The 14,165-nt window shown below is 44.4% G+C and overlaps 1 protein-coding gene across 1 annotated transcript in view; it reads left to right on the top strand.

Annotated features, from left to right (window-relative positions):
• The window catches only part of NCR3LG1 (natural killer cell cytotoxicity receptor 3 ligand 1), a 35,319-nt gene extending 21,918 nt beyond the window's left edge, over positions 1–13,401 (top strand). Inside the window, exons 3-7 of the mRNA XM_070803586.1 lie at positions 548–717; positions 2,125–2,472; positions 10,023–10,349; positions 11,899–11,992; positions 12,741–13,401. Of these exons, the coding sequence (XP_070659687.1) occupies positions 618–717; positions 2,125–2,472; positions 10,023–10,349; positions 11,899–11,992; positions 12,741–13,080 (1,209 nt within the window). The 5' untranslated portion in view covers positions 548–617 and the 3' untranslated portion in view covers positions 13,081–13,401. The remainder of the gene's footprint in view (positions 1–547; positions 718–2,124; positions 2,473–10,022; positions 10,350–11,898; positions 11,993–12,740) is intronic.
• The last annotated feature ends 764 nt before the right edge of the window (positions 13,402–14,165 follow it).

The following is a 14,165-nucleotide window of genomic DNA, read 5'->3' as shown; positions in this document are numbered from 1 at the left end:
TTACCTTAAAAAAAGGACCCTATTTTTAAAGCAAATTTCATATATATATTCTTTTATAACTTTTGCGATTTTTTTTTTAATATTGTATTTTTGAGAATCTAAGCTCTACTCTAGATTTTTAATCTTGCTTTTTGGTATTTGTTATCAATTCTGTACCTTTAAGAATCAAATCTTCAGTTCCAATTATTACTTAGGAGTGTGATTACTGGCTTGATTGCTCTCACCCCCTGTGACTCTCCGTCGGTGCGCGCATCCCTCCGCCCCGCCCTGCTTCCGCTCGGCCGCCCCGCCGCTCGCCGCCCGCCAACCCCGCGCTGGAGGTGGGGATTGCCTGTTCCCTGGTCCGCGGCTCCCAGCCCAGCCCATTTCCCCGCGCAGCTGGCGGAGGTGCGACTGAGCAGGCGCTCGGTGAAACTTTTCCTTCTTCGTGAACGGAGTGACCAAGACGACTTTGCAGAGTTCTGCAGAAGGGGCCCAGAGACCTTAGTTAAATACGCCTATAGTTCGGTCTGGACGCGAGAGAATACACTTTCTACCCACTTCTTAGGCGCTGCTCACTCTTAAGAAGAAGGAACAAAGAGGAAGTTCGAGGCCGCGGGTAAAGCTAGGCTACTGCAATGGCGAAGAGGGCGGCTGGCCGCGTGCGGTGGGACTCCGTGTGGCTGCTCCGCCTTCTGATGTCGGTGTTGGTGCGGGAGCGCTTCCAGCTCGTCGCAGGTAGGATGAGGGAGAGAAGGAGGGAGGGAGGAGGGGTAGCGGTCGCTAGGCCGTGAGATCGCAGTCGGCTGGGTTTAGTTCAATTCAGTCGCTCAGTCGTGTCCGATTCTTTGCGACCCCATGAATCGCAGCACGCCAGGCCTCCTGTCCATCACCAACTCCCGGAGTTCAGTCAAACTCATGTCCATCGAGTCGGTGATGCCATCCAGCCATCTCATCCTCTGTTGTCCCCTTCTCCTCCTGCCCCCAATCCCTCCCAACATGGGAGTCTTTTCCAATGAGTCAACTCTTCGCGTGAGGTGGCCAACGTATTGGAGTTTCAGCTTCAGCATCAGTCCTTCCAATGAACACCCAGGACTGATCTCCCTTAGGATGGACTGGTTGGATCTCCTTGCAGTCCAAGGGACTCTCAAGAGTCTTTTCCAACACCACAGTTCAAAAGCATCAATTCTTCGGCGCTCAGCTTTCTTCACAGTCCAACTCTCACATCCATACATGACCACTGGACAAACCATAGCCTAGACTAGACGGACCTTTGTTGGCAAAGTAGTATCTCTGCTTTTCAATATAGGGGCGCGAATAACCCCGAGGTAGCTTTCGGAAAATGCTGATTGATTTATTGAACAGTTACATACTGAATCCCTGCTTTGTGCAGAGTCGCCTCGTGTAGGAGCCTGAGAACAAGTGTTTCCTCAAGTTTGTGCTCTGGTGTTCTGTAAACTTCTTTATCCCTTGCATCATGCTAGTTGCTAGAACTGAGGGAAAAAATAAAAAATGTGAAATGAGATTACTCTGGGACTTTCCTGGTTGTCCAGTGGTTGAGACTCCACTTGCACTGCAGGAGGCGGGGGTTCAATTTCTGTTGGGAGGGAACTAAGATCCCACATGCCACCCTTGGTGGCCAAAAACAAAAAACACTCAACAGAAACCTCTTCAACAGGGGCGAAGGAATTGGGCCATGGATCATACTAGCTGAGAGTCCCTTAAATTCCCTTTAAAAAGAAAAGGAAATAGACTCCACCTGTGTATCTTGACTTCACTAAAGTCTTTACTGAGAGTGCATGGGTGTAACCGAAAGTGGGCTCCACCTGTTGGTCCCTCAAAAGCCAGTGAAGAGGCCAGGTTGGTGGAAAGGAAACTGCTTTATTTTGGATATTGGTGGATTGGCTGGATGGATGGGGTTGGGGTGGGGTTGGTTGGGGGAAGGAAAGAACAAAGTTCAAGGATTTTATATGGATTAATGAGGGGCCATGAACTAAGGGGTTTTGTATCTGAGGATCCCCCCCACCCCAGACCTGCTCCCACCCCCAAAAAGGGGAAGATGTTTCCAATCACATGATTGTGTTTTAGAGTACCAGGACTATGTTTCTTTCAAGGGTCTTCCATAACCTTCTCTTGTTGCCACAGGTTTACTGCAAGTGGAGATGGCAGGGAGGACTCAGATGGTTTTCTTGAATGAAAATGTAACTATCTTTTGCAAGATCCGTGATTCTCCACACCTGGACATCAAAAGTATGGGTATCACGTGGTTTCAGAAGACTGGAAAGTCTGAAACCTACACCAAACTGTTTCAGTATTTCGGAAACTACAGGGAGACATCCCAACGTGGAGCCTGGGTGTCTCTACGGAGTCTGCAGAAGGGAGATGCCTCATTGCAGCTGCCTCGTGTGCAGCTGGAGGATGCAGGGGAGTACCGCTGTGAGCTGGTGGTTACTCCTCAGAAGGCCCAGGGGAGTGTCTGGCTGAAGGTTGTAGGTGAGTGCCTGAGGGCAGTGCCCTGTGGTTCTTATGATGGTGGGGCTTGCAGTGGAGATGTGGATGGGCTGAGTGGAGCAGAGGTTTAGAGCATGGGCCTAGGAGTCAAATAGAACATAGGTTTGAGTCCAGGACTTCCATGGACTTCTTAACAACTTTGGGCAAGTTTTTAATCACGCTGAAACTCTAAACAGATGTAACAGTGTTTTTTCTAAGAGAATTGATTGTAGAGAAGTGGCTCAGAAAAATGCAGGTAAGATAGCTAGTGAGAAGTTGTTGTACAGCACAGGGAGCTCAGCTCGGTGTTCTGAGATGCCCTAGAAGGGTGGAATGGGCGGGTGGGATGAAGGGGCTCAAGAGGGAGGGAATATATGTATACATAGAGCTGATTCACACTGTTATACAGCAGAAATTAACACAACATTGTAAAGCAATTATACTCCAATTAAAAACTTTTTTTAAATGCAGGTAAAATGCTCAGAATAGAGCTTGGTCCATTTAAAGTAGCAGTAAAAGATATTCACAGTAATTAGATAATTTCCCTGGTATGTCTATAGTTAGCCTTCACTGAAGAGATACCTCTGAAAGGTACCTGGGGAAGGAGAGAGATTGCACTCTGTTTCCATGGGTCTGAATCCTATTCTGTCTGACTTTGCTGCTTTCAAACTGAGTGATTGGTCAGCCATTTAATATCTTTGCCTGTGAATTTTCCCACTTAAAATGAGGTGACAAATCTTACCTGCTGAGGTGTTCCGAGGATTACATAAGATCATGTATGAAAATGCTCGGCCAGTGCTGTTTTAAGGCAGGTGCTCAGTCAAGACTTAACAACAGCAACGTTCTTCCCTAAACACCTTTTTGAACTCCTCTGTCTGCTATTATAAGTAGGTTGGATTCTCTGTGGATGGGCTTGGGGCTACCACAACAAAACACCACTGACTGGGTGGCTTATACAACAGAAATTAATTTTCGTACAATTTTGGAGTCTAGATGTCTGAGATCAAGGTGACAGCAGGGTTGATTTCTTCTGAGGCCTCTTTCTTTGGCTTGTAGCTGGTTGTCTTTTTCCTGTGCTTGCGTATCCTAATCTCCTTCTATAAAGACATGAGTCAGATTAGGGCTCAACCTAATGATCTCTTTTAACTTATCAACAACCTTAGTAAAAACCCTATCTCTCAGCTTTTGCTTGTCTGTAAAGCTTTTGATTTCTCCTTCATATTTGAATGTGATCCTTGCTGGGTACAGTAATCTGGGTTGTAGGTTTTTCTCTTTCATCACTTTAAGTTTGTCCTGCCATTCTCTTCTAGCCTGAAGAGTTTCTGTTGAAAGATCAGCTGTTATCCTTATGGGAATCCCCTTGTGTGTTATTTGTTGCTTTTCCCTTGCTGCTTTTAATATTTGCTCTTTGCATTTGATCTTCATTAATTTGATTAATATGTGTCTTGGGGTGTTTCACCTTGGCTTTATCCTGTTTGGGACTCTCTGGGTTTCTTGGACTTGGATGGCTATTTCCTTCCTCATTTTAGGGAAGCTTTCAACTATTACCTCCTCAAGTATTTTCTCTTGGCCTTTTCTTTTTGTCTTCTTCTGGGACTCCTATGATTTGAATGTTGGGGCATTTAACATTGTCCCAGAGGTCTCTCAGGTTGTCCTCATTTCTTTTAATTCTTTTTTTCCACTCTGCTTCATTTATTTCCACCATTCTATCTTCAACCTCACTTATCCTATCTTCTGCCTCAGTTATTCTGTTGGTTTCCTCCAGAGTGCTTTTGATCTCAGTTATTGCATTATTCATTATTGATTGACTCTTTTTTATTTCTTCTAGGTCCTTGTTAAACTTTTCTTGCATCTTCAAATCCTTGTCTCCAGTCTATTTATCTGTAACTCCATTTTGTTTTTGAGATTTTGGATCATCTTTACTATCATTATTCTGAATTCTTTTTCAGGTGGACCCCCATCTCCTCCTCTTTTGTTTGGTTTGCTGAGCATTTATGATGTTCCTTTACCTGCTGAATATTTCTCTGCCTTTTCATCTTGTTTAGATTGCTGTGTTTGGGGTGGCCTTTCTGTATGCCGGAAGTCTGTGGTTCCTCTCTATTGTGGAGGATCCTCCCTGAGGGTGCGTTGAACGAGTGGCTTGTCAAGGTTTCCTTGTTAGGGAAGCTTGCGTCAGTGTTCTGGTGGGTAGAGCTGGATCTCTTCTCTCTGGAGTGCAGCGAAGTTTCCAGTAGTGAGTTTTAGGTGTCTATGGGTTTGGTGTGACTTTTGGCCGCCTGTTTTTTTGTGCTCAGGGTTATTTTCCTGCTTTGTTGGAGAATTTGCTTGTTATGTCTCGCTCTGAAACTTGTTGGCTCTAGGTTGGAGCTTGGTTTCAGGTAGGTATGGAGGCTTTTGGATGAGCTCTTGTCGATTGATGTTCCCTGGAGTCGGGAGTTTTCTGGTGTTCTCAAGTTTTGGATTTAAGCCTCCTGCCTCTGACTTGCAATCTTATTCTTACAGTAGCCTCAAGACTTCTCCATCCATACGGCACCGATGATAAAACATCTAGGTTAATGGTGAGAAGATTCTCCATAGTGGGGGACACCCAGAGAGGTTCACAGAGTTACATGAAGAAGAGAAGAGGGAGGAGGGAGATAGAGGTGACCAGGAGGAGAAGCTGCTGCTGCTGCTGCTGCTAAGTTGCTTCAGTCGTGTCCGACTCTGTGCGACCCCATAGACGGCAGCCCACCAGGCTTCCCTGTCCCTGGGATTCTCCAGGCAAGAACACTGGAGTGGGTTGCCATTTCCTTTTCCAATGCATGAAACTGAAAGGTGAAAGTGAAGTCGCTCAGTCGTGTCCGACTCTTAGCTACCCCATGGACTGCAGCCCACCAGGCTCCTCCGCCCATGGAATCTTCCAGGCAAGAGTACTAAGGTGGGGTGCCATTCGGGGTATCAAAAGGGGAGAGAGCAATTTAGACAGTAATCAATTCCCTATTTGCTGTCCACAGTCTGGAACACTCAGAGAGATTCACGGAGTTACACAGAGAAGAGAAGAGGGAGGAAGGAGACAGAGGTGACCAGGAGGAGAGGAGGGGGAGTCAAAAGGAGAGAGACCAATCTAGCCTGTGATCAGTTCCCTAAGTGTTCTCCACAGCCCGAAACACCCAAAGAGATTCACAGAGTTAAGTAGAGAAGAGAAGGGGGAGGGAAGAGATAGAGGTGACCTGGGGAGGAAAAGGAGAGTCAAAAGGGGAGAGAGCAATCAAGCCAGTAATCACACGCCTAAGTAAAAATGGGAACTGAAGATTAGATTCCTAAAGGTACAAAATTGGTAACAAATACCAAAAAGCAAATATTAAAAATCTAGAGTAGAGGTTAGACTCTCAAAAATACAATATTAAAAATATAAAACAAAATCACAAAAAATATAAAAAATATATATATGAAATTTGCCTTAAGATAGGGTCTTTTTTTTTGCAAGGTAATAGTAGATTATAAAAATGAAAATTAAAGGAGTAATAAAGAACTTAAAAATAAAAAAATAAAAAAATGATAATAGTAAAATATATCTAGGAATTTCTCTGGAGCTGTTGAGGGCAGTGTGGGGTCAGTTCAGTTTCAGATAGTTCCTTGTTTCAGCTTATACTTCTCAAGGTTTATAGGCCCCTTCCAATACTTAGTCAATGCTAACTACAGGGTTTTAATCTGTTAAACCTGTCATTTCTGAAGCGGTTCCCTCTTTGTTTATTTTGGCTTCCTCTGTTTGCAAGTCTCTTCAGTGTCTAGTTTCTGCCCTGACACAAAGGGGCAAAGATGGTCACTTATTTAGGCTCACTTGTTCAGTTGTGCTGTGGGGAGGGAGGAACACTGCAAACAAATATCACTGGCATGTGTGGGGAGTGCTCGCAGTGTATGGACCACACTGGGTTTGCCCCTCTCACAGCGCATGTGCTTATATGACCCAGCAATCCCACTGCTGTGCATGCACACTGAGGAAACCAGAATTGAAAGAGGCATGTGTACTCCAATGTTGATCGCAGCACTGTTTACAATAGCCAGGACATGGAAGCAACCTAGATGCCCATCGGCAGACAAATGGATAAGAAAGCTGTGGTACATATACACAATGGAATATTACTCAGCTATTAAAAAGAATGCCTTCCTCAGCTATTAAAAAAAATGAGGTGGATGAAACAAGCCTATTATACAGAGTGAAGTAAGTCAGGAAGAAAAACACCAATACAGTATATTAACGCATATATATGGAATTTAGAAAGATGGTAACAATGACCCCATATTCGAGACATCAAAAGAGACACAGAAGTAAAGAACAGACTTTTGGGCTCTGGGAGAAGGCGAGGGTGGGATGATTTGAGAGAATAGCATTGAAACATGTATATTACCACATGTGAAATAGATCGCCAGTCCAGATTTGATGCATGAGACAGGGTGCTCAGGGCCAGTGCACTGGGATGACCCTGAGGGATGGGATGGGGAGGGAGGTGGGAGGGGGGTTTAGGATGGGGAACACATGTACACCCATGGCTGATTCATGTCATTGTATGGCAAAAACCACTACAATACTGTAAAGTAATTAGCCTCCAATTAAATTAATTAAAAAAAAAACTCTATCTGTAAATATAGTCACAGTCTGAGGGAATTAGTTTGAGTTCAACATATGAATTTGGAAGGGGGTACAATTCAGTATAACTGGGGGGCAGTATCTGTGAGCTCTCCACAATTTCACTGAAGACTTGTACATATCAATTTTGGAGGTAGGGATGTATATTAGAATTCCTCTGCAACTGATAGCCTAAAAGGTTTTTTTTTTTCTTTCAAAAATTAAATAAATAAATAGACTTTATTTTTTTAGAAGAGGATTAGATTTATGGAGAAATTGCAAAGACAGTACAGAGTTCCCATATTACTCTTGCCTCCACACCCCACTTGCCCTATTAACATCTTGCATTTATGCTATATTTTTATAATTATGAACCAATATTGATACATTATTATTTATTAACGTCCATAGTTTATTCACTTGTAGCTCAGTCGGTAAAGAATCTACCTGCAATGTGGGAGACCTGGGTTGGATCCCTGGGTCGGGCAGATCCCCTGGAGAAGGAAATGGCAACCCACTCCAGTATCCTTGCCTGGAAAATCTCATGGACACAGGAGTCTGGTGGGCTGCAGTCCATGGGGTTGGAAAGAGTAGGGCAGGACTGAGTGACTAACACTTACTTACATAGTTTGTTCAGATTTCCTTAGTTTTTTCCTCCTGATAATTTTCTTTGCTCTGAAGGCTACTATTTTTTCAAAAAGAGTTTTATTTAATTATTTGTTTTTGGCTGTGCTTGGTCTTCATCGCTCCACGGACTTTTCTCTAGTTGTGACAAATAGGGCATGCCTCTCATTGCAGTGGCCTCTCATTGTGGAGCATGGGCTCTAGGTTACATGTGCTTAATCGTTATTTAAAAGTCCCTATCTGGTAATTCCAAAATCTGTGTCATTCCAGAGTTTGGGTCTGATGCTTGCTTTGTCTTTTCATACTTTTTGGCATGCCTTGTAATTTTTTGTTGAAAACCAGATATTCCGTATCAGATAGTAGGAACTGAGGTGAATAGGCTTTTGGTATGAGGATCTGCATTTCTTTGGCTAGGAGTTGCATTCTGTTTAATGTTAATGCTGTGCCTGTAGATGCCAGAGACTTCGATTCCTTCTGGTGTCTTCCTCCCACCCCCCGCCTTATTTTCCTTGAGTTTCCTCATGAACTCCTTCTGAAATAGAACCTACATTTAACAGCTCTCTCAGTTGTAATCTACTGTTATCATTCTGGGGCTCTGTTGATGTAGTGGTAAGTTGTCATAGAGGGGAAGCTGTTTATAATTTTCTGATTAAATCTCATTCTTTGAGTTGCCTGAGCCGCTAGACTGTCTCACCTTCACAAGTGTTCCTAGGTGAGACAGGAAGGCTAAGAGGGGGCTGGAGCCGCTAAACATCACTATCCCAGGTCAGATAAGACTTGGGCAAATTCTTTTCCCTTGAGAGCATCCTTTATTGTGGAGAATGCACTGGGTATGTGTGTGTGTGTATATATATATTTAATTTTTATTTAATTACTTAGTTTTGACTGCTCTGGGTCTTTGTTGCTGTGCACCGGCATTCCCTAGTTGCAGCAGGTAGGCACTACTCTCAGGCTGTGGTGCGTGGGCTTCTTCTTACAGTGGCTTCTCTTGTTGCGGAGCACAGGCTCTAGGGTGCACAGGCTTCGGTGGTTGTGGTACATGGGCTTAGTTGCTCTGCAGCATGTGGAATCTTCACAGACCAGGGATCAAGCCCGTGTCCCCTACATTGGCAGGTGGATTCTTAACCCCTGGACCACCAGGGAGTCCTGGGTATATTTTGAAATAGTTATAATAGTTATTTTTCTTCTCTTCCCTGCTCAAAACAGGAGGGGATTTTTCTTGGATCTTCACAGTGAGAGCCTGGTGGGATTCTTGGAGGAACAACTCATGAAAGTGTGTGGCCCCCTCTAAGGCTGGGCCTCTAGGAGTCTTTTACTCTCAACCTAGTCCACACTTATCCTTTAGCAATTTGTCAGAGTTAGTGCTTACGTATGTCAACCAGTTTATTGCTCTAGTACCTTCTGCTTAAGGTTTTATGATCTTGGCCGTGATTCTCTCAATCTGCCTGTGTGTGTCTATGGTTTACAGGGTGGTGGCTTGCCCTGTCACCTCAATTCTTTGATGAATCTAAAGAAAACTGTGGATTTTCAATTTGTTCAGTTCAGCTTTATTTCCTGTTCCAAGGATAGAAATGATGACTTTCAAGATCTTTACATGTGAGAGGGGAAGCCAGAGGTCAGTAGTGCTTTTAAGAAGGCGGCTTATTTTCCTTTCTCAAAAATGTAGCCAACCCAGGGCAGATATAGCAGTGCTCTGATCATCTGGGACCCAAGATCCTTTATCTTGTCACTTTTCTGTCTTCAACCTGCATTTCTGCTTTGTGTTTAGAAACGGCTTCTCTGTCCCCAGCCATGACATACTATTCCAGCCATTCTGTAGAAAGAAGGAAGTGGAGGGGGAGAGACACTGTTCTTTTCTTTAAGATACCCTTGTTATTTCAGGATCCTTCTTAGAAGTTGCTCTCACCACTTCTGATTACAATCAAACTTTCAGACCTTAATTCACATGACTACACCCAGCTGCAGAGGAGGGTGGGAGAAGCAGCTTTAACTTGGAGGTGTCATGGAAGAATGGAGACTGGCAGCAGTTAGCAGTCTCTGCTAATTCCAAGTGTTTATTCCAAGAGTTTCCTCAGATTCCCAAAGGTATCTATGACACAGAGGGGCTTAAGAAACTCTGCTTTATAAAGCTGCCTGAGATTCAGGGTCACAGCATATCAGTACCCCACTGGCACTGGGACCAACGTACCCAGAACACTTAGTCTAAGCAGAATACCATTCAGTTTACTTCGCTTTCCTGAAGGCTTGCCATGGGTCTGACATTTGAGCTGATAATAAGCAAATCTCTACCTACCCTCAAAGAATGATTTCTCTCCCCTGGCAGCTCAGCCAGTCAGCAACTTGTCTGAACAAGTCATGATGAAACATAACAAGGACAGACATATTTTGTGTACATCAAGTGGGTTCTACCCAGAGCATATCAACATCACATGGAAAAAGTGGACCCAGAATGATTGCCACTTCAGGGAATTTTCCAAGAACATCACCACTGACCACATAGTCAAGAATGAGGATGGTACATTTAATATCACTAGCCACCTAAGCCTGAAGCCATCTCTGGAAGACAATGGGACCATCTATCAGTGTGTGGTATGGCATGTATCCTTGCCCACAATCCAGAGTTTGGACTTTCAGTTGATTCTACATCCAGGTAAGCATCTTCCTGGACATTTCCCTTATTCTTCATTTTGAGGGGAGTATCATATAAACTTTGGTTATATAGGGAAGGGGAGAAAAATTGGTCTGATTTAGATCAGCCCCAGAGTCAGCAGAATAGATTAGGTCCCTAAGCCAGGACAGATGGTCTAATAGGTGACCTGGCTTCTATGGTCATGGCTCTGGTCCTAGGTGGGGATGATCCTGTTGGTCCAATGCATCTGCATAGAGCTGAGAGAGGTCATGAAGGCAGAGGCTGACTGGTGGCCCTGAGGGATGTGGTCTGGGTGTGCCAGATGGGGCTTGAGATGATCCTGAAGGGAGAGAGAAATTGTTCTTGGAAGTAAAGACCAGGGATTGTGTGGGTGGTGTGTACACATATGTGTTTAGGGTATCTCAGAAACAGGGGAATATGAAATTGAAATATGCTTTGTGTGTTTGGTATCAGGGATTTGTCTGGGCTGGGTGATATGTATATATCTTGTTGTATATTGTTGGTGCTTACCATTGTTGGTGGTTAGTCGCTAAGTTGTATCCAACTCTTTTGTGACCCCCTGCACTGTAACTCGCCAGGCTCTTCTGTCCATGGGACTTGTAGGTAAGAATATGGAAGTAGATTGGCAGGCAGATTCTTTACCATCACCAGTCACCAGGTAAGCCCTCTTAGTCTATATGGACTGCTGTAACAAATTGCCACAGACTAGGTGGCTTATAAGTGCCTCCTCAGGTGGTAGAGTGGTAAAGAATCCGCCTGCCAATGAAGGAGATGCGGGTTCAATCCCTGGGTTGGGAAGATCCCCTGGAGAAGGAAATGGCAACCCACTTCAGTATTTTTACCTGGGAAATCCCATGGACCAGAAGAGCCTGATAGGCTACAGTGCATGGGATCGCAGAGAGTCAGCCATGACTGAGTGGCTGAGCGTGCACGCACACGCATGCGGGTGGCTTATAAGCAACAGAACTTCATTTCTCACAGTTCTAGAGGCTGGAGTCCCAAGATTAGTGGCCAGCATGGTTGGGTGAGAGCCCTTTTGCAGGTTTCAGACTTCTCATGCTGTCCTCACAAGGTGGAAGGGTGAGCGATCTCTCAAGGCCCTCCTTTATAGGGCACTCATCTCACTCCTGAGTGCCCCACCCTCATGACCTAATCACCTCCCCAAAGCCCTGTCTCCTAATGCTGTCATACTGGGCATTAAGATTTCAGCATTCAGATTTTGAGGGGAGAGTGACGTTCAGTCTATAGCAGTATACAGGTGATACAGGATGGTATAATGCTATGGAAGCTTTAAACATGTGCACAGCATGTGCATATTGTATGTGGTGTTTGATATTGCTGTATTTCTGATAAGTGCTAAACAGGCTGTTTGACGTCTGGAGGTGTAAGTGATAGGATGGAGGAGGGCAAAGACATGTGGCAGAAGGTTGGTGGTACCATCCCTGACAGAAGATGACATACAACCACACCGATCCTAGAAGCAGTCATGTGATCTCTTTGGCCCCTGCCAATAGGCTTCCTCTTAACGTTTTCTTCCTTTTTTCTGCAGAATCTGAGAAGAAAACTGACTGGCTCTCTATTGGAATGATTGTAGTAATCATCATTGGACTGATCATACTTTTATATATTTTTCTTAAGACAAGGTAAGGGGCTCTAAAGCGAAGTTTAGCCTTGTGTTTTGGAGTACGCTCTGGGAGTTCAGAATTCATGGCCAGTGCATGGTGTTGGAGAGCTCTCAGGATTGATGCTGGGGTGTTCTAAGTATATTTATGATGTATGGCTTTTTTTGATGTGTTGGGGAGGCACTGTCTCATCTGGTCTCCATGTAGTGGCCTGGAACTCTGGGAAGACGTGCTGTAAGGCCCTTCTGCCTCCTCCTGATGAATCGGCTCACTGTGAATCAAGCCTGACCTCGTTGTTCACACCAGGCCCGTGAATGATATATGAGCTGCAGTACTGCTGTCGCATACAGAGTCCTTGGCTCAGAGAGGGGATTTCCTTCCCTACCATTTGTGCACATTTTGTTAATAACTCAATGGGATAACTTACCACCCAAATTATACTGGTTTAACCAAGAATTTCCAACCCCAGTGAGGGTGTTGCCAATCTAAAACATGTTTCCAAACATGTTATTCCCTATGGTCCAAATAGCAAATAAAACAACTCAAACTGTTGTCGAGGCCAGTTTAAATGCATTAGTTAAATGCTTTTGGGTAATAAAACTGCCCCCAATTATTTACAGGCCTGCTGATGCAGAATCTGTGCAATAGCTAGTATATCTCATTATAAATGCTTTTGGAAAAGCAGACCAATCGATTCATCAAGAAAAAAGGCTGTTTGTCTAAAGTTGGCCAACTGATTCATAGGACTTACTCTCCTTATTTAACCTAGGTCAGTAAAATGCTGGAAATGGTGCCTGCTGGAGAGAGTCTGCGCTCATGTTGTCCAACTCTTCATGACACTATGGTCTGTAGTCTGCCAGGCTCCTCTGTCCATGGAATTTTCCAAGCAAGAACACTGGAATGGGTTGCCATTTCCTTCTCCAGGGGCTTTTCCCAACCCAGAGATCGAACCGAAGTCTCCTGCATTCCAGGTGGATTCTTTACTGCTTGAGCCACTGGGGAAGCTGGAGGATGAGAGACACTGTAAACAGAGACTTCTGGAGGATAAGGGACCCTCGAAGCTGGAACTGGATCAGATGACCGCTTCCTCAACGCATCAGCAAGTCTAGCTAAGATCATCAGTGCCAACAGAACTGACTCTTGAGTGCATGAGACTTATTTTTCAAAGCCACTTAGCCACCATGTTCCAGCTATGGCATCTCAGGCATCTGCTGTAGTTTCAAACTTGCTTGAAAGCTAATGGCATGCTATCCCTCATTATCCCTTCTTCCTCCCTTCACAGATAGCAGACCTGTGTCAAAGTTTCAGTCAGATCTGTACTTATTTCCCTGAATTTATTTATCCTGATTTTATTTATCAGGATAATGTACTAATTTATCCTGTATTTATAAGTGTACTGATTATAAATAAATGTAGTGATTATAAATAAATGTACTGATTTACCCTGTATTTATTTATCTTCTCTTCCCCAGTAACAGTGGCATAGAGAGAAAAACTGGAATTGGTCAAGTGAAGTCAGAGTGCGTAGAAGCAGGGTTCTGTAATGAATTGTGCAGTTGCATATGCACTTTGTATCACTGCTTCAATTATTGGCATCAATGCCTGGAAGGACCTAAGGACAGGGGAAAGACAGAAGTTTACACTCCTGTACCCAAGGTGGCCAGTGTAGGTGGCCTGCCTTTCACATCACTCCAGAGTGGAAATAGAGTAGAGTGTAGGTAGATGAAGATATACGATGCCCCAGGCAGGTGGACCTGGCAGCGAGGATGCCAATTGTAGGGAAAGAGCAATTGGTGGTGGCAGTAGTCAGGCTTTCTCTTGTTCCACGGTTTCTCGCTCTTACACGTTTGGTAAATAATAATATGTAAGAGCTGAGATCATTTATAGCACTATGCATACATGTCACGACGTACTTCTTGGCCACAGGCTGTTTTTGTTCTGCAAGTATATATAAGCTCCGCCTGAAAAGCCCTGGAGGCTGCATTAAGGCTACATTACAGCTATGTTAAAGTTATGTTATGGCTGCTGTCATGGGTGCTGTGCCAGTCAGGAGAGAATAAATGTGTCTGCAGTTCCTATGGCTCCTTGCATCTCCTTCCAGCCTCTTGGTTCACGCCTCACCTACCCTGGGTTCAGCGAACAGTGCATACAATGAGATACGCAAGACAGCTGGTATAGTCAGCAGGATACAGTG

The sequence above is a fragment of the Bos indicus genome, chromosome 15 (assembly GCF_029378745.1).
Source record: "Bos indicus isolate NIAB-ARS_2022 breed Sahiwal x Tharparkar chromosome 15, NIAB-ARS_B.indTharparkar_mat_pri_1.0, whole genome shotgun sequence".
In the NCBI taxonomy this organism is placed as follows: Eukaryota; Metazoa; Chordata; class Mammalia; order Artiodactyla; family Bovidae; genus Bos; species Bos indicus.
Note: the sequence above shows the minus strand (reverse complement) of the source record. Positions and strands in the feature narration are given on the sequence as shown.